The sequence below is a fragment of the Carassius gibelio genome, chromosome A3, assembly GCF_023724105.1.
Source record: "Carassius gibelio isolate Cgi1373 ecotype wild population from Czech Republic chromosome A3, carGib1.2-hapl.c, whole genome shotgun sequence".
Classification (NCBI taxonomy): domain Eukaryota; kingdom Metazoa; phylum Chordata; class Actinopteri; order Cypriniformes; family Cyprinidae; genus Carassius; species Carassius gibelio.
In genome coordinates, this window is record NC_068373.1 from 26,859,694 (window position 1) to 26,880,251 (window position 20,558).

At 38.0% G+C, this 20,558-nt stretch overlaps 3 protein-coding genes across 3 annotated transcripts; 2 read left to right on the forward strand and 1 right to left on the reverse strand.

Annotated features, from left to right (window-relative positions):
• Positions 1–100: 100 nt before the first annotated feature.
• On the reverse strand, positions 101–9,352 carry tufm (Tu translation elongation factor, mitochondrial). Its single transcript, XM_052553371.1, has 10 exons — positions 9,242–9,352; positions 8,753–8,799; positions 8,390–8,528; positions 3,692–3,858; positions 3,067–3,336; positions 2,687–2,819; positions 2,473–2,577; positions 1,026–1,177; positions 830–949; positions 101–737 (listed from the first exon to the last, which is right to left on the reverse strand). The coding sequence occupies exons 1-10, from the start codon at positions 9,276–9,278 to the stop codon at positions 567–569; spliced, it is 1,341 nt and encodes a 446-aa protein (XP_052409331.1). The 5' UTR covers positions 9,279–9,352; the 3' UTR covers positions 101–566.
• A 2,160-nt stretch (positions 9,353–11,512) lies between these two features.
• Positions 11,513–16,540, forward strand: hspbp1 (HSPA (heat shock 70kDa) binding protein, cytoplasmic cochaperone 1). The gene is made up of 8 exons (XM_052553374.1): positions 11,513–11,716; positions 12,580–12,699; positions 13,375–13,579; positions 13,663–13,887; positions 14,494–14,649; positions 15,242–15,338; positions 15,459–15,570; positions 15,949–16,540. The coding sequence occupies exons 2-8, from the start codon at positions 12,580–12,582 to the stop codon at positions 16,027–16,029; spliced, it is 996 nt and encodes a 331-aa protein (XP_052409334.1). The 5' UTR covers positions 11,513–11,716; the 3' UTR covers positions 16,030–16,540.
• Positions 16,415–19,630, forward strand: pglyrp6 (peptidoglycan recognition protein 6). Its single transcript, XM_052539436.1, is given in 8 exon segments — positions 16,415–16,420; positions 17,215–17,447; positions 17,449–17,501; positions 17,504–17,559; positions 17,561–17,678; positions 19,131–19,320; positions 19,401–19,434; positions 19,436–19,630. Coding segments are annotated over 8 exon segments (885 nt in total).
• Positions 19,631–20,558: the final 928 nt, after the last annotated feature.

The window sequence follows — 20,558 nt, forward strand, 5'->3', positions numbered from 1 at the left end:
AAAACATGTATATTGCAACTTAATCACTGAACACTTTTCTGCTTAAATTATTTTATAATATTGAAAAGTGGTTAAATGCAAAACAGACAGAGTCTACAGATGTACTGAAATCATTTTATTACATTAGCCACATTTTTTTGACAGATGGAAACCAACAGATGACAGAAGAACCCAGCGTGTGTCTGCAGATGAAAAGCATAGAAAGACAAGCCAAGTACAGTTTAAATTTGAAAACTTTCCCAAATGTACTGTTTTTTTCCTTGTGAATAATTGACAGCTTTAAGGATAATTTAATTTAAACATTTTGATGTGCTGAAATAGAAATTATTCCAAATTTCTAATTCGAGTTATACTTTACTTGCTTCATGTAGTAAACTGGTGGGCTTACATTTTTTTAAGGGTTCATGAAGACATTATCAATCGGGACACATATATCCTCCTTAGCAAACAGATTTATTTTTGCAATATAAACAGGGCCACAATTCAAATTCTAGAGTAACATTTCTAGAACTCAAGTCCAAAGAGTCTCAAAGAGTGTCCTCTTTCATCAACACCGTCTCTCTCTCTCAGCCCCAGTTGTATTTGTCGTCGTCTGTCATGGGGAGGACTTCTGTGACCAGGCCCGTGCCGATGGTTTGGTTGCCGTCTCTGAGAGTGAACCTCTGGCCTCTGTCGAGAGCCATGGGCTGTCTGAGGGCCAGGATCAGAGACGCGTCCTCTCCCGGCATCACCATCTCCTACGAACAGAGAGAGGGAGAAAAAGACAGATTTAGAGCAAACCCTTCTAGCGCTGAACTTATTATTCCATATTTGCTCAGCTAAAACGTACCTTCCCTGGGAGCAGCTCTACTATACAAGCCATGTCCCAGGTGTGAGAGAACATGATGGGCATGAAGTTTGTGCAGAATGGTTTGTGCCTGCCGCCCTCCTCTTTGCTCAGGACATACACCTGAACACAAAGAGTTCAAATGATTGATTGATTGGTTTGTGATGTAGGGCAGAGGACGGTTTTTAGATTCACGCACCTGAGCTTTGATCTTCTGGTGTGGCTGGATGGATCCAGGTTTGCACATCACCATGCCTCTCCTGACATCCTCCCTCTTCAGACCGCGCACCAGAGCGCCCATGTTATCGCCCGCCTCCGCCCGCTCCAGAGACTGGTGGAACATCTCGATACCTGAGAGGAGGAGCGAGAAACAGAGGATCAGAGCAATCAGAGTTGAATTTGGACTCCAAAAAATAATTAACCGCTTAAAATATTTGATTTAAGCCATTATGTTTCCACATAATTTATTAAAATAGTGAAAATGTCAGTGTATTTTAAAAACACGTGGCACAGCAACAAAATAAATGTGTAATTTTCTTTGTCGTTGTTTTAATATTATTATATACTATTATATTATTAAGGTTTAGAATTAGCTTTTACTTTCATATTTTCAGTTTTTGTTTTAGTCCTTTTGTTGTGCTTTTGTAATTTATTTTTATTTAGCTTCAAATCATCTGTATTCCAGTTTTAGTTTGAGCCATTTTTGTAATTATTTCAGTTAGTTGCAAAGGCAAAATTCTTTACATTTTCATCTCCTATTATTATTATATTTTAAAACACACACCATAGAACTAAAGCAACTTATTATTAATATTATTATTATTATTATTAATTAGTTGTTTTTGTATTATTTATATACTATTATAATATTAAGTATTTTTTTTAAAAAGAGCTTTTATTTTTATCTTTTCAGTTTTCATTTTAATTATAGTTTAAGTAATTTTATTACGTGCTTGTCATTTTTATTACTTTTTTTGTTAAACAATTCTATTCAGCATTAATTTATTTTATATTTTAGTTTTAGAACAACAACTTAATCTTATTTCATTTCAGTTAGTTGCCTAGGAAACTTTTATAAACTTCTCACCTAATATTTTTATTTTATTATTATGGCTTAAAAACACAACCGAAGTTACTAATTAAACACATAATAATGATTATATTTGTTGTTTTAGTATTATTTATACACTATTAAAGCATTCAGCAATATTTTAATTAGCTTTTAATTCAACAATTTTAGTACTTCAACTTGAACTTATTTTATTTCAGTTATTTCAAGCTTTAATCTAATATTGATATTTTATTTCAATTAACAAAAACAAATTTAACAGCATGATGAGCACCAAAGCTCAAGAACATGTTCAAATTAATATATATAAAAAAAAAAAACACTTTCTTTGTTTCAGGTAAGCTTGCCATAATAGAAGTTAATCCATGCAATATCATGCTTTCGGTTTTAAATATGTTAATATATTGAAAATATATAATCAATAACCACATTCAAATACCAAAGGGTGTTATTTTTTTGCATCACGACACAGATGTAAGATTCATAACAAATATATTAAACATATTTTGCACACTGAAGTACTGTCTATAAAGATAACATGCACGTTTATGCATTGAGCAGGAAATACATTTCTCACCAGTGATGACGGTCTTAAAGCTGCGATTGTGTCCGAGAAATTCACATTCATCTCCTTTCTTGATCATCCCTCGCTCTAGTGTCCCAGTGACCACAGTACCTCGACCTGCACACAGGATTCATTCAGTCAAACACACAAACATAAGATGCTTTTACCCAAAGCAACTTCAAAGACAGATACTAGATCAGCAGCACCACAAGAAGGAAACACAGACCTGGAATAGAATAGACCCCCTCTACAGGCAGCAGGAAAGGCTTATCCAGATCTCTCTTTGGCAAAGGAATATAATTATCTACCACATCCAACAGCTTCATAATGGAGTCAACACCCAGCTCCGGATGTCTGTTCTGAACACACACACACACACACACACAATCATAGTTCAAAAAAACACATCATTCCAGTCTCTTCACCACTGCCTTTACATACATCACAATTTAAACAAATGAATGCACGTGCTGGAGATATACTTCTAACTACAGGAGCATCTTTACTGATGAGATGGGCATGAAAATCGCATTCGATTTTTTGCACAGCCCTAATTTATAGGATGCATACTCAAATATCTCCATCTCCAGCCGCCTCTATTCTTACCTCTAGAGCACAGAGTGCCGATCCAATAATAACTGGTGTGTTTTCTCCGTCGTAGCCATACTCTGTGAGCAGCTCTCTGATCTCCAGCTCCACCAGGTCCAGCATCTCCTTGTCCTCCACGGCATCAGCTTTGTTAACGAACACCACCACGTGCTCCACGCCGATCTGCCGCGCCAGCAGGAGGTGCTCACGCGTCTGTGGCATCTGACCGTCGGTCGCCGCCACCACGAGAATACAGCCGTCCATCTGAGAGGTGCCTGTGATCATGTTCTTCAGACAGAGAGACGTGCTCTTATAACACAGGTGCAATGATAATGTACGAACACACAACACTGTTTGCTCAGTAAAATAAGTCTTAAGCTCGCCGAATTTTCAGCATCATTACTCCAGTCTTCAGTGTCACGTGATCCTTCAGAAATCATTCTGATTGACTGCTTAAGAAACATTTATTATTATAAATGCCTTTACTGATTAATTTAATGCATCCCTGTTCATCTTCTTCTCTGACTGACCGTACATTTATGCATTTAGCAGACGACTTTATCCAAAGTGTCTTACAGTGCATTAAGGCTACCCTAAACCCTTGAATGGCAGTGTATTCAGATGTGCAATCTGTGTGCAATACCTTGACGTAGTCAGCATGTCCGGGGCAGTCGGTGTGAGCGTAGTGTCTGTTAGCGGTGGTGTACTCCACATGCGAGGCGTTGATGGTGATGCCTCGAGCCTTCTCTTCAGGAGCATTATCAATATCCTCATACGTCTTATAACGAGCACCGCCGGCCTCGGCAAGGACTGACGCAAACACATGAGGAAAACACAGTCAGCGCACCACTTTGTGATTATTATGAGATGAAAGCAAGTCATCAGCTCTGTACTGATACTGACTATAGTAACAGTTAACCAAGAGAGGGCGCCATTTAGCTACATTGCATTATGTTGTTTGTTAACAGATGTGAAGCAATAAAGCACTCTTGAGAATGGCAGTCTGTGTGAGAAGTACAGTCAAAACATGGTACCAGGAGTTAACTCGTAAAAAATGAGTGAAATGAATAATATACGCCCACCGGACGAGTTGAAGTTGACGGGTAACGTCCATGCGAACTGGAAAGCCTTTAGACAGAGTTTTGAGCTTTATTTGTTAGCTATTGGACTCGATGAAAGAAACGATCGACGGAAGATAGCTTTGCTGCTAACTGTAGCTGGTCGGGCTGCATTAGATGTGTACAACACGTTTGTCTTTTCGGAGGAGGAAAGAGACACACTGCCCGCAGTACTGAGCAAGTTTGAAGATTACTGCACGCCGAGGAAGAACGAAACATATGAACGGTATGTCTTCAGGAACAGAATGCAAAAAGAGACTGAATCAATAGAACAGTATGTGACAGACTTGCGCCTTAAGAGTCAATCCTGCAATTTCGGCACACTGTGCAATTCAATGATACGAGATCAAATTGTAATAGGAGTGCAAGACAAAAGAGTAAGGATGCTGTTACTAAAAGAAACAGAACTTACCATTGAAAAGGCAGTTGGGATATGTCAAGCTGCAGAAAGTGCAAAGATACAACTGAAGTCGTTTGAAAACGAAAGTGAAATTGCTGCTGTTGATACAGTGCAAAAGCAAAAGAAAAGATTTGATAAGCGACAAACACAGAAATACAAAGTGAAACCTCAGGGCAGAGACTGTCAGAGATGTGGAGGTAAACATGCTCCAAAAGAATGTCCAGCTTATGGCAAAGAATGTCGAAAGTGTGGAGGAAAAAATCACTTTGCAAGGTCCTGTCTCACAAAGAAAAAAGTGCATACAGTCGGACAGAAACAAGAGGAAAGTGATAGTGAGGACGAAGAACCACTGTATGTTGATGCAGCAATCCTGTCTGATAAGGACTGTAGCAATGATGAATGGATAGCACCTTTGATGGTGGATGGTGTGACGGTGCCAATGAAAATTGACACAGGTGCACAAGTAAATGTCATGCCGAGGAAATATTATAACAGGATGAACAAAAAGCCAAAAGTGAGACCCAAAAAATTGGACTTGAGAGCATTTAACGATCAGCCGATTCCACATATGGGTGTTTTCAGAGCGAGTCTTTCAGGAGAAGGACGCACCATAAATGCACTGTTTGTTCTGGTGGAGGAGGACAGGCAGCCGATTTTAGGTCTGAAAGCAAGTGAAGGACTTGGGCTTATAAAGAGGGTCCATGTCATTGATAGCGCTCTAGTGACCACTAGAGGCGCGGCACATAGCAAAAGAAAAGAGATATGTGCAGATTCTACCTCAGAGATAGTGAGAGAGTACAAAGATGTATTCCAGGGTATCGGTTGCTTACCTAATCAGTACAAAATTCGGCTGAAGGAAAATGCAGAACCAGTTATCCATGCAGCAAGAAAAGTGCCAATAGCCCTGAAAGAAAGACTGAGAAAAGAACTGAATACCTTGATAGACAAAGGGATTGTAAGAAAAGTAGAAGAACCTACTGACTGGGTAAATTCTCTTGTCATTGTGGAAAAAAAGAATGGTGATCTGAGACTTTGTATCGATCCAAGAGATCTGAATAAATGGATCAAAAGAGAGCACTATAAGTTGCCAACTAAATCAGACATCACAAGCACAATGGCTGGAGCACAGCTCTTTTCCAAGCTGGATGCATCATCAGGGTTCTACCAAGTTAAACTGGATGAGGAAAGTGCAACACTGTGCACATTTAACACTCCCTTTGGTAGACATTGTTTCCTACGTATGCCTTTTGGAATTGCCTCAGCACCAGAGGTTTTTCATAGAATTGTGCAGCAAATATTCGATGGAATGGAAGGTGTGGGAGTTTTCCTGGATGATGTAGTCGTATGGGGTGCTACAAGGGCAGAACATGACGAGCGACTGAGAAAGGTGATGGCACAAGCACGAAAAACAGGAATGAAACTGAACAAACAAAAGTGTCAGTTTGGGGTGAGAGACATTACTTACCTAGGAGACAGACTATCTGCTGCTGGGATACAACCAGACCCCGAAAAAGTAAAGGCTATAAAAGAAATGCCACAACCCAAAGACAAGACTGAGCTGCAACGTGCATTAGGCTTAGTCAATTATGTGGGAAGATTTATTCCAAATCTGTCGGCCAACACAAAGACATTGCGAAGTTTGCTGGAAAGTGGAACTGAGTGGCGGTGGGAGCATGAACATGTGACTGAATGGGACATGCTCAAGAACAGCCTAGTAAAAGAACCAGTGCTAAAATTTTTTGATCCTGAGCTTCCAGTGAAAGTATCTACAGATGCTTCAAAGGATGGACTTGGAGCAGTTCTGCTTCAGAAACATGACACAGCATGGTTTCCAGTGGCATATGCATCACGTACGATGACAGAGGCAGAAAGAAACTATGCACAAATTGAAAAAGAGACATTAGGAGCAGTTTTTGGATGTGAAAAATTCCATGAATACATTTATGGAAGAGAAGTGGTACTTGAAACTGATCATAAACCGCTAATAGCGATCTCAACAAAGGCACTAGGAGATGCTCCTCCTCGCATCCAACGGTTAATGCTCCGTCTCCAGAAATACAGCCTGACGTTCGAGTTCACACCAGGGAAGCACCTGGTAATGGCAGATGCACTCAGTAGAGCATCTTTGACCCATACAGGATCAAGTAACACAGAACATGAAGTGCAGGTTCATGTTGACTGCATTCAGAAACACATACCAGTGTCTGAGGAGAAATGGAGACAGATTGCTAAAGCAACGGCAGAGGACAGTGAGCTACAAGCTGTAATTGGAAAAATCCACATGCCAAATGACCAAAAGTTGTCAAATCCATATCAGAGCTTTAAAGAAGAGCTTTCAGTCGTGCAAGGGGTGCTCCTGAGAGGTAAACGGATTGTCATACCTAACTCCATGCGCTCACAAATGGCAAAACTCACGCATGAAGGGCACTTAGGCATTGAAAAATGCAAGAGACGTGCAAGAGTTTTGATGTACTGGCCACACATGAACAGGGACATAGAAGTACTGGTGCAGCACTGCGAGACATGTCAGCGGCACAGGTACCAGCAAGCAAAAGAACCCCTTATGGCCCATAATAAACCAGAGGAACCATGGAGAAAAGTCGGAACGGACTTATTTCACCTAGCAGGGAGAGACTACCTGGTCATCATGGACTATAAGTCAAATTACCCTGAACTGGCGATGCTGACTAACACAACAGCACAGCAGGTGATAAAACACACTAAAGCCATCTTTGCGCGACATGGAATTCCGGTGACCGTGGTGAGTGACAACGGACCACAGTTCAGTAGTCAGGACTACAGAGACTTTGCAGAGACTTATGGGTTTGAACATGTAACATCAAGTCCCCTGTACCCGCAGTCAAACGGCTTGGCTGAAAAAGGAGTACAGATTGTCAAGCGTCTTCTAAAGAAAGCTGCTGAAACTGGAGAGGATCCATATCTAGCACTGCTAAACTACAGAGCATCACCTCTTGAATGTGGACGGTCTCCAGGTGAAATTCTTATGAACAGGAAGCTGAGAACACGGCTACCCTCAGCAGAACACCTGCTTCAGAAAAGACATGGAGAGTATGCAAAGACAAACAGCCAGAGCAGAGCTTATGACAAGAATGCCAAACAGTTATGCCGACTGGAACAAAAGGACATGGTACGTGTCAGATGTGATGGAAAATGGGGACCGGTTGCAGAGGTTATCAAAGAGACTACACCAAGATCCTACGAGGTACTTACAGAGTATGGTAACACACTGCGAAGAAATCGTCGTCACCTGCTGAAAGTGCCAAGCACCTGTATGGAAAATACAGATACAGTAATCTCTGATGGACTGAAAGAGCAAGCACAAGTAGAAAAAGACTCACCTAGCTCTACAACCATCACTGGGAACATTGCAGAACCCTTACCTTCCACTGAAACAGGTGGGGGAAGACCACGTCGTCATGCAGTGAAACCAAAGAGACTGATAGAAGAGTGTTAAGTTATGTTGGTAAAACATAGTATTTACTATGTATTGTTGAATATGCAACAAGTTTTTTGCAGTTAATGTTTAATATACGGCAAGATAGTGTTGATTTTGATTTAATATATATTTTTTTTTTCTTCTTCTTCTTTTGTTATAAGGAGAAAGTATTGTTAAGTTGTTGTTAAAAAAAAAAAAAAAAAAAAAAAAAAAGGGAGATGTACTGATACTGACTATAGTAACAGTTAACCAAGAGAGGGCGCCATTTAGCTACATTGCATTATGTTGTTTGTTAACAGATGTGAAGCAATAAAGCACTCTTGAGAATGGCAGTCTGTGTGAGAAGTACAGTCAAAACAAGCTCACCTTTGGTGATGGCGGCGGTCAGTGTGGTTTTGCCGTGATCTACATGACCGATGGTCCCGATGTTCAAATGGGGTTTACTACGAGAGAAAACCTTCTTTGCCTCCGCTGCGAAATTCCTTCGGCTAAGAGGAACTGCACACTAAGAGAGGGGAAAAAACACTACTTGTGTTATGTAAAATGTTCCTTTAAATATTATAACTTACTGACATTATAGTTCATACATAGCAAAAAAAAAAGTAATATAAGAGTTTGATTGACTGATAGCTTTAAGTAGAAATTAACTTGGACTTAATAATTGATTTGACTTACGATAATGAAATCTATTGCAAGAGGTTATGAACATTTGAAGATGAAAACACTCACCAGTTTATAAGAGCTGTGCAGTAAACTCGGGGAGGTCAACTGCAGAGCTGGAAAACACGAGGGGAAATTCTGCTTTATGTCACTTGTCACACACATTAATTAAACATTAAAATCAGGGCTCATTATCGCATTAATCAAGCCAGTGCAAAACCAATGAACCAATGCATTAGTCTCTTTGCACAGCTGTCAGAAAATAGCACGAGATTGAAACAACCTTAATCTATATCCCAGAAGTCTAATCTTGACACAGGACGGGTTCCAAGTTATATATGCATGCGTAAGCTGATGCACTGCAGTCATTAAAGCTGCTTCACAAGACACAGGCTGAGGAGCTTGACCTTGCTTGTGGAGTGCACGAGCATCCTCCCTCTGTCCACACTCATTCACATATACACGCACAGATGATAGAGTCTGCACGCAAAACACTCGCAGCGTGGACACAATGTCAATGTCACGCGAAGAGCAAAATGAACACGTTTTGTAACTTACCGGAGAGGCACGCGCGGACGCCCACGAGCGCAGCCATTTTGCGGACAATGACAAACACGCATGCCCGGAGACACACACATACGCCATCAACACTGGACGCGCTCTGTACCTTACCGTAAACATTCTAATCTATTCGCCCATTTAATATTATACGTCGGCCCTTTAGCGACTCACTTAATATCAGACAACAAACTATTAGAAGAAAGGGATCATTGGGCTTCTTTATAGAACCATAGGGTTCTTTACTCAACTCCAAAGAACCTTTTATGCTAAAAATGTTCTATAATGAGAAGAAAGAACCCTTTTGGCACAAAGGGTTCATGTTTTGAATTTTGTGATCATTCACATGCATTCATAAATGCATTTGAATACACCGAAAAATGCATATACAGCTATGATTTGCGAACCCCAAACTGACTCATGATTCGCGAAACTGCTACGAACTCCCGAACTGACTCAAATGATTCGCGATCCCGCTCCAACTCCCAAACTGGAGTCAGATGACTCAAATGATTCGCGATCCCGCTACGAACTCCCGAACTGCTTCAAATGATTTGAGATCCCCAAACTGACTCAAGTGATTCTCGATCCCGCAACGAACTCCCGAACTTATTCAAATGATTCGCGATCCGCGAACTGACTCAAATGATTCGCGATCCCGCTACGAACTCCCGAACTAACTCAAATGATTCGCGATCCCACTCCAACTCCCGAACTGGAGTCAGATGACTCAAATGATTCGCGATCCCGCTACGAACTGTACGAACTCCCGAGCTGCTTCAAATGATTTGCGATCCCCAAACTGACTCAAGTGATTCGCGATCCCGCTACGATCTCCCGAACTTATTCAAATGATTCACGATCCCCAAATTGACTCAAATGATTCGCGATCCCGCTGCGAACTCCCGAACTGATTCAAATGATTTGCGATCTCCAAATTGACTCATATGATTCGCGATCCCGCTACGAACTCCCGAACTGCTTCAAATGATTTGCGATCCCCAAACTGACTCAAGTGATTCTACGAACTCCCGAACTTATTCAAATGATTTGCAATCCCCAAATTGACTCAAATGATTCGCGATCCCGCTGCTAACTCCCGAACTGATTCAAATGATTCGATCTCCAAACTGACTCATATGATTCGCGATCCCGCTCCGAACTACCGAACTGACTCAAATGATACGCGATCCCGCTACGAACTCCCGAACTGACTTAAATGATTCGGGAACCCGCTAAGAACTCCCGAACTGCGCCGTTTCATTTGTTTTGCAATTCTTAATTTTTGTTTGCGAAAAGCAAATGTATTTTCCTCAATACTTTAAATAAAATGTTTAAAATTTGTCTTTGTTTTTATTGTTTTTGTATATTTTAAACAAGGTAAATCTTTCTGATTTATTAAAATAAAAAGTCACATACATGGATTTTTCTGGGCTAAGCCCCGGATCTCCACTCACCCTAGAACCACCCCTGATGTCAGATATATATTTTGCTGTACATAAATTATTAGTTTAATGTAAAAACCTGTCATGTGAGCACCTACTGTAAAATTTATTTATTTATTTATTTATTGTTTCTTTCTCTTGGTCATTGATTTAACCATAGATATATTGATTAACCTCCGATAAAGCATCCCTGTTCGGTTTTGTTGAATTTTTTTGTTGAATATTTAGTTTATCTGTCACAAAATATATTTCAAAATGAATGCAAAAACGGACATTTCAAACAAAAAATAATAAAAAAAAAATAATAATAAACCACAACAAAATGTCTAAATGTAAGTTCAAATCCACAACTCAATAAAAATAAGTATTTATGTTTAAAAACAAATACAGAATTTATAAGTATGTATACGTATAAAGTGGCTAAACCATGGAATTGCAGAAGACCCCCCCCCCCTTTTTTTTTCTCCCATCAGATGGCACAAATCTGCATTCAGAAATTGCCAGTCTCTATTTTAACATGAAATACTGCCATGTTTGAAAAGTAATATAAAAATGTTCTGAATTGTTTTTCTTATTTTTGCTATTATTATTTGCAATGGGGAAAATATTATCATACTTATTGCATAAATATTGAGCAGTACCATAAAATTCTCTCAAAATGCAAAACAAAAATGTATTAATATTATTAAACAAAAATATATTACAATGATTTTGCAGAAAATTTAAAAAAAGTGCTCGTTCACTTTTAACGGCGACCAACCTTTCTTTTACTGTCTATGCGACCAACAGAGTGTTAAAAGGAGGACCCAAGTCGTTACGGTAAAGTTGATGACGTGTTTGCGCGTCGACGGTTTCCGCACGCGCCGCCGAGCAGCAAAGATCTGGAAGCTTCTGGAGCCGCGATGAAGGGTTTATATTAGCGGTGTTTCTGAAACCCGAGCACGTTATTAGTTCTGCTGCGGGAAACTGTTTGACACACGACCGTGTAACGGGTACCGCTACTAAACTTTGGCACACAGCATCTACAAACGTAAGTCCGCTTTGTTTGTTTTTTTAATCTCTATTTTGTAACGTTACCTAGAGTAGAAAATGATTTAGTTTCATTGTATATTTGGCTGTTGGACGCTTATATGTGAGATACAAGTTAAATAATATAAATTAATACGTTATATAGCGTTGTTATTAATTTGAATGCACTTCTGAGCCTGAGTCTGTAAAAAGGCCTAACGTTACATGCCACATTTCTGTTCTTCTGTGCATCTCTGTAATTAATTTCGTTTATATTGTTTTCCTTTGATTGTTAACTTATGCTTTCTGATTGATTCTTATTTTTCTGAATGTGAATTTTATATATATATATATATATATATATAATTACATTACATCTGGTGCCTTTGATCTTGATACCCAATAAAAACATGGTTTAGAGGAAACATGAGATAAGTTAATTATAGTTTCTAAAGATTTTTATAATTAAATAAATCTGAATCTAAAAGTTACCCAACTTAGAGTGAATTTTGGCCATGTCATATGTGAGTTAAAAATAGGGATAAATACGTTACAACATTATCCATCATAAAATATCTGAAAGTGGAATAAAATAAATACACGTGAAGAAAAATGAATCTGTGAAAATATAACTGTAAATGAAAAGAAAGAAATGTTTACCTGTGTTGTGTATCTCATAAAAAACAACTGTGACAAAATAGCAATTAAGTGAAATAAATGATAATGAAAATAATAAAAATTGTTCTCAACATGACTTTAGCAAAAGTCGACCAAACAAATATGTAGAATTACAAATTGTTACATGTGATTTTGTGTTTCTTAAATTTCTATGAAAATATCAAATATTCTCAAACAGAAAGAGTTATGTTGTCTTGTTCTCCTTAGATGGCAGAAGGCAGAGGTAACAGGAATCACCCCCGCAATTTGCAAGGTGTGCTTCAGATGGCTGTGGAGGCCGGTTCTGCGTCTGAAGGTCCTGCTCCACGAGAACCCATGACACAAGAGGTGCGACGAGCTCACGGTGCTCCAGTGATTTCACCGACCATGCAATCTCTGATCAGACCGTTAGATCACAAATCTCATGTCAATGATTCGATATCATGAAGCATCACGAACATGGCTACATTTTCATATAAAATTTTTAGCAAGTTTGTTTTTTCGTGCTTTTGTATTAAACCATATAAACAGGCTGCTTTTTAAAAAAAATAATTACAAATTATTAATAAAATAAAGCAATCGTTTCGAATTTAACAGACTACATGTAGCTTCAAAAAGCAAATATAAAGTAATAAAGGGGGAAAAGACAATTACAAGTGATAAACAAAAAATATTTTCAGTATTTGAGAGTGCTTTATGTTTCCGAAAGTTTACAGACAATCTTAGTTATGGGTTTTTCTTTTTTTTCCTCCGCATTATTGCTGTTTGATTATTAATGTTGAGATCATAGACAGTGGCAGCTTTAATAGGCTAATGCACAGATCTATTTCGACATAAATCTGAATCGTTGAAGAGAGAATCGTGATGCATTGGACAATAAATATTTCTCCCACCCCTAATCTCTGAATGTGTTCCCGACAGATTTATAAGTGTTTTCTGATGTGTTTATGTTTGTGTTGCATATTGAAACACTTTCTCTTATCTAAATAGATGTCAATTTCTCTTTTTTTTTCTTTTTTCTAGAGGATTGAGTTTCTGCGAGGAGCTCTTGCGGAAGTGTGTAAAGGACAGATGGATGAGGTCGAGCAGATGAAACAGTGTTTGGAAGTGCTGAGTAGAGATCAATGCAGAGGGAGAGGGAGTGAGGAGGAGGAGGAAGAGGAGGATGAGCGAGAGGAAGCACTGGAAATGCTTTCTGAGCTCTGCGAGAACTTGGACAATGCCAGAGGTGTGTGTGTGTGTGTGTTTGCCTTTCAAACCTCCTTGTTGTCATCTTGTAACACGTGCATCACATCTCTGCGTGTTTTGCAGATCTGATGAAGCTGGGCGGGCTGGATCTGTGTATATCACGGTGTCTCTGTCACTCCGAGGCTGGGATTCGATGGAGGGCGGCTCAGCTTATTGCCAGCTGTGCCCAGAATATGCCAGAGGTGCAGGTCTACCTGTTAAACCAGGGGGCGCTGCTGAAACTCCTGCAACTCACAGATAACGATGCAAACAGCACAGTTCGAGTTAAAGCACTCTACGCAGTGTCCTGTAAGTATAAATGTGCATATATTTACCTGTAATAAAGTCATATGTTGATTTGATATTGAGCAAGATTTTACACTGGATATCAGGATATTCATGTTTTCATGACCACATCAGGATTTGCTATTAACTTTTGAACTGAAATTTATTTTGTCATTAGAAATCATCTAATCATCTCATTTTAGTCATCTTAAGTAATGTTTAAATTAAATAAGCTGCTAGGTTCCTCTGCATAGAAATGCAGATACAAGAACAAATTCAAGTGTGTGTTGACCTTTTTTTTGTGAAACAACTGGTTTTAATGTACTCTGGGTAATATTCTCTTTCATTCATGGTTTTTGCAGGGACATCTGATTTGTCAATTTTTACTGATTGACTAGTTTGTTTCAAAATACTGTAGGTTTTGATGGGATGTACAATCTTGGATGTTAACGACAAAAAACATGGAAAGCATTTGCTCTTACTTTTCAAATGCTGATAAACCAACGCTATATATTTTGTGCAACACAACAATGTTTTGTTTTGTTTTTTCTATTGAAAGGCTTCCAGCAGCAAGTCTCCTCTTTATACTGTCTCTGAAGTAAAGCATATACAACTCTTGTCTCTTCGCAGGTTTAGTCCGGGAACAGGAAGCAGGTCTGCGGGACTTCCTGTCACATGATGGCTTTTCAGTGCTGATGAGGGGGATGCAGTCGGACAGCGAGAAACTGAGAACTAAATCAGCGTTCCTTCTGTTAAATCTTCTGACCAGTCATCCAGAACACAAAGGTAGTGCTGAATCTGGACGCATTTGGCTAGACCATCATGAGTCAGATTGTATGAGTAACTATGTTATAATTGCCCTGTTTTCATGAGCATTTTGAAGTTTTGCATTATAAACGAGTAATGAAAACACCAAAATTCGGTAGAAAAAAATCCCTTGATTCACCACTGAGGTGGTTTTTGACTTGAAAAAGAGTTAATGCGAATAATAGAAGACGGAAACGTATTTACTGAATAAATTTCTTCATGTGCATTGAAAAAGTCATGTGACGTTTACATGATGGGACGTGATAACTTGACTAACCAGAGGATCGATTTCATTGCACAGCATCTCAAATGTTGTTCAGGTCATTTAAAAATTTACGGTGTTGAATTTATTATAGCTGAAAATTTATAATATTTTGATGCTTCTCCTTTTCTTAGTAATATTTAGTGCCAGATTATGTGACTATTTTGTTCTCTTTGACTCGTTTGATGGAAACTGTGCTTTATTCACAAATGTTTTATGCATTATTCCAGTTTGGCATTTAGGTTAAATTCACAACTTTGGAAGGAAATATAGCTAGAATTTCATGTTCGATCCTACTTTCTTTTTCAGATACGGTGTTGTCTATGGGGATGGTTCAGCAGCTGGTGTCAGTTCTTCGCTCGCCTCATTCCTCTGTACATGAACATGTGCTTGGTGCCCTCTGCTGGTAAGTAGCATTGTTGCATGATGAAAACAAATCTGCAGTATGCTGGTGGAATTACATCAGATTTTGTAATTTGAGAGGCGGTTTCTGACAGGTTTTTTTTTTTATCATGTATGTTTGAAGCTTGGTTGAGGACTCTCCCCGTGGTGTGAACGATTGCAGAGATGCATCGCTTGGTTTGGAGGAACTGCTCAAGCAGCGAGTGCAAGACCTAAAGGGCCGAGAGGAGAGCCTGGTAAAATTCTGTTTTTAAAGTCTGCATGAAATCAAAATGGACCCTGTTTACTTTTCTTTTATGTGATTTGTTTGTGAATATGATTATAATTAACTTTTATTTAACCAAGCTTGTCATTTAAGGATGTGCCTAAATAGAGTAAATAAGAACTTAATGAGTTCTTATTTACAACAACAGCCTGGATAATTCTCCCAAAGACATAGTTTACTTTTGTAATCCATCATCAAAATTAAATGGCTTTTTTTCACCTCTGAGATGACTTTAAGCAATTTTACCCATTCTCTCATTCAGTACTCTGTTCCACATGTCACATTTTGCCAGTATGATGGGTCTATAATGACTTTATGATTGAATGAATGATTATTTTCTTTCCTGCAGGAGGAACTGGACTGTTGTGAACGGTTAAGAGCGGCTTGTTTTCAAGGGCAACCCCAGGATGACAATGGGATGGATCGCTGAGGTCTTGTTGGTGATTCCTGCTATGCAGCGCAAACACAAAAGAAGCAACCGGAGTTTGAATTTGCTCTCTGTTCAAGAGAGAAACAAAAACTTGATCTAGAATGATGAAGAGAGGAACTTTGATAAAGAGAAAAAGAGACGTTGAACTCTGAGTTTTTCTGAGTTTAGTTTGGCGATGTGTGCTCTTGAATAATCCTATACCATGAACTGTACACAAACACTCGTTATGTTATCAATATGTACATTTTGTATGTACATTTGTTTATTGTATGTGTTTGTTATTGTCAGTTATGTGCTGTTTAGGGTCAACTTTAAATCCTCTTTACACCTGAACAACTTTACAAATGCAAAGCCGTTATGCGGAACATGATCTAAAAAACAAAACATGGCAGTGAGTTTCAAGATCCAGATGCATAAAAACGTTATGCTTTATGCCTTTTTTTTTTTCATAGTAAAAACTATCATTCTGTGCTTTGAATGTAACTATTGAAGTAAAACAGCCACAATATGATGTTTATTATTGTCCTGATTCAAGTAGCTGATTAAGATACTGCGCCTAGTTTTGATCCCATGATAACTGTATAATGATAAGGACTGAAAGGACTAGTGATCTTTAAACTGCGCTCTGTTTCAGAACAAGGACTAACACACTTTTCTTGGATTATAAAAAAAACATGGTTTATCCAGGATAATAGGGACATCTTGTTCCAGTCATTTTGATGTCAGAACTTTCCCAATTGACCTGAATTCACTTAAGATTGAAATGGAAATTTCCATGAAAATCCTAGTTATTTTTCTACTTGGTGGACTGGTCAGGTTGTTTAAACTCTTAAAAATAAAGGTGCTTCATGATGCCATAGAAGAACCTTTTTTCTAAATGGTTCCATAAAGAACCTTTAACATCTGAAGAACCGTTCTGTTTCACAAACGTTTCTTTGGGGCGAAAGAAGGTTCTTCAGATTATAAAAGGGTAAGAAAGAGATGTTTCTTTAAAGAACCTTTGACTGAATGGTTCTTTGTGGAACCAAAAAATGATGGTTCTATGGCATCGCTTGAAGAACCTTTTGAAGCACTTTGATTTTTAATAGTGTATCCTATGATAGGACATAACACAAAGTAAATTAGATATCAAGGGCTGCTTCGATAAATAGTAAAATTGAAGCTTAGTTTCCACCGATTCACAAGAACAATATATTTGCTGGGCTGCAGTCCACCATCCAAGGCCTTTACCCTTTAAGCTTGACCCACAACCTAGTTGCCTCTTTTCTAGATCATGTCCACAATTAGCAATCCACTGTTTCTTTTGGTACTAATGGTATCTGGGATAGCATTGCAACCCCCAAAGGTCTCTGATTTGCCCTAATAATCGTCAGTATGAACGGGTTCATCCTCGATTCAGAAGTTTCGACGTCTAACCACCGTGAGTGACTTGCTGAATAGTTACTTCAGCGACCAGCCTGACGACACAGCGCCCGTCTGATTAGTCAGAAACAAAGGATGAACTTCAAAAAGCTTGTCAGCTTCTCTTTGCTTAAAAAGACAAATGGTCCAGGCTTTAACAGTTGGTCGCAATTTAAATGGTTCTTTGAGTAAGAGGCTGGACGATGTTATGAACCAAGGGTTTGACCAATTTGTCTAATTGTGTTCAGGTAATTAAATTATTTATGTTAACCATTTTATACTGATGAATATTTTAAACAATATTTATTTCTATGAATACATCTCCTTAATATAACTTTTTCAATGTTTTTAACTATTTTATAGTTTTAAACCACCAACTAAATCAGTTTACTTATAACTAATGTTAACATACAGACTGCTTCATTTATTTAAAATATTTATTTAAATATTTCAATGTCTTACAAAATGTTGCTATATTTTTTATTTACTGTTATTTTTAAGTATATATTTTAAGCTGCCTTTATGGTGCTGTATTTTTTTTAAATGTACTAAAGTATAAAATACCAAGAAACAGAGCAGATATTTAAGAAACATGCTTTCTACTAATTTCTCGGAAAAGCAATGGAACAGCAAGTTTTTCCACTTTGAAATGTGTGCTCCGTGTTGGAATGTCTGTTTTAATTTTGGTTTGTGGGATTTCACCCACTGCCAATTTCAACAGAAATTATATGACAAAAAGTTTATTAAAACGAGGATAAATCAATGCACTTACAGGCAGCTGAGTAGCACAAGAAGACAAATAATCCAATTTAATAATTTTAAAGTCTTTAATTCAAAACTTACCCAGGAACACAGGAAAACAGATCACACAACAGCTTAAAGGGTTAGTTAACCCAAAAAAGAAAATTAGATTGTGTTTTGCTCACCCTTGAAGCATCCTAGGTGTAAAAGACTTTCTTCTTTCAGACGAATGCGGTCTAAAAAATTGTCCTGGCTATTCCAAGCTCAATCGTTGCAGTCAGTGGATGTTGCAGTTGAACAGTTGACAAGTCGTCAAACCATGTGAGGCACATTTCTTTATGGATGCGGGCACTTTATTTGACGACTTGTGGACTGTTCAACTGCAACACCCACTGACTGCAGTGATGGAATAGCCAGGACAATTTTCAAAATAACTCCAACTGGATTCGTCTGAAAGAAGAAAGTCGTATGCACTTAGGATGCTTTAAGGGTGAGTAAAACACAAGCAAATCTTTGGGTGACCTAATCCTTTACCACAGACTTAGACAAGACAATGGAACTCTAGACAATGGAATGGAACACAAAACCAAACAAGGAACTAATGATTTAATTAATCAGCGGATAGCTAATTAATCACCTTATGTTGTTGTTTCATGTCCTAGATCTGGCAACCCGTGTGAGTCTGAGGAGAAGGGGAAGAGAGAAACAACTCTATATGCAATATATTGAATTTGGACTGCAGTAACCATTTCAACTTCTAGCTTTCAATTTTACACACTGCACCTCAATTTTTACAATTTTTAACGGTGATATTTTATATTATTTTAATATTATTAAATTATAAATATTTTAATAATATCACTTGAACACCACCAAGTAAATAAACCACTTTTTTATCATCAACTTTCAATCGGTCAGTAGCAATAATGTGTTCTCACATTGCGTTTTTCCCTCTCAAGTCTGTCCCAAGATCATTACGAGGTCTCAGTGGTGAGATGCAGTGGTTCTCCCTTCTGTCTGTCTCTCCCTGCGCCGTACGTTTTAATCCACCACATCTCAACCCTCCAGGCCTTGCACCACCTTTGACCAATGTGCCAGTGACATGCAGCGCAACCAGCAAACCAATGGATGGTCTGACATTGGATACAGGTTAAGAAAGTCCCAGTTTGGACCATAAATCCGATTGTGTGGTTTAATTTCTTATAATTATCATTGTTTGTCCCCAGTAGTTTTGTTACAGGTTCTGATGGAAACCTATACGAAGGGCCGTGGCTGGAATTGGGTCAGAGCCTATACTTAAGGGTACAACTCTATAAGCTTTGGGTTCTGCTTCATCTGTGATTATACCTCCATCCTTCCTGTCAAGAGTGTGATGGACATGGTGCGATGCCACAGAATGCCCAGGAAACACCTCGTACCGGAAAATCCAGAAATGGGTGCATTGGGAGGTAAAAGATAAATGATTCATGGGATTTATTGTACTTAAGTGGTTCACAGAATGTAACAGTTCAGACATTAACACAGTGTGCGTGTGTGTGTGTTTCTCTGCTTTTCTCTGCAAAGCTATTTGCCTTGATGACTGTAGCAGCAACAATGAACACAATCAACTAATTGTGTCTCGGTAAAACAGTACATGAATACATTTGAAATTCCTTCTAAACATCAAATCTATTATATTTTAGTTTGTTGGATTTTACACATGACATTAGAAATGGGCAAAAAATTTAATTTGCCTTTACATTTGGTAAAAAGTACAGTTCCTTTACAAACTGATAACGTTCAAGTACATGATTTTGATCACACACATTGCCTATTTTACATAGTTGCAATATAATAAAATCAGCAAATCTAGCTAAAATGATTTTGTAAATTAACAAAACTAATGCTGTGGTTTAAATTAAACACAATGTTTAAAACAATTCACCTTAAATGTAGCTTGATTTTAATTACATTAATGTATTTATTTTGGATTTGTTAATTAAATAATTGCATAGCTTTAAAAGGCATAAATATACTAAAATATGAGTAGTTAACAGTATTTGCACATACGTAGTACATAACAGTTACCAAAGACATGAATGAACAGTATGACTGAACATTATAGTGTTTAGACATAAAGACAGACAGACAGACACAGACACACACACACACACACAAATAGATGTTTAGAAGGACAGACAGACACATACAGATGTAACATTAGTAGCAATTATTCTTGACATCATGCAGGTAACTGATATTTCCATTTATTCATATAGCAGATTTATAAAGCAATTGATTTCATAATGTACAATTACTTAATAAAATCTATATTTGTAACATAAACGTTCCTGTAAAATATTACAATATATATATTATAAATTATTTTACCATTTTGAAGTGTAGCA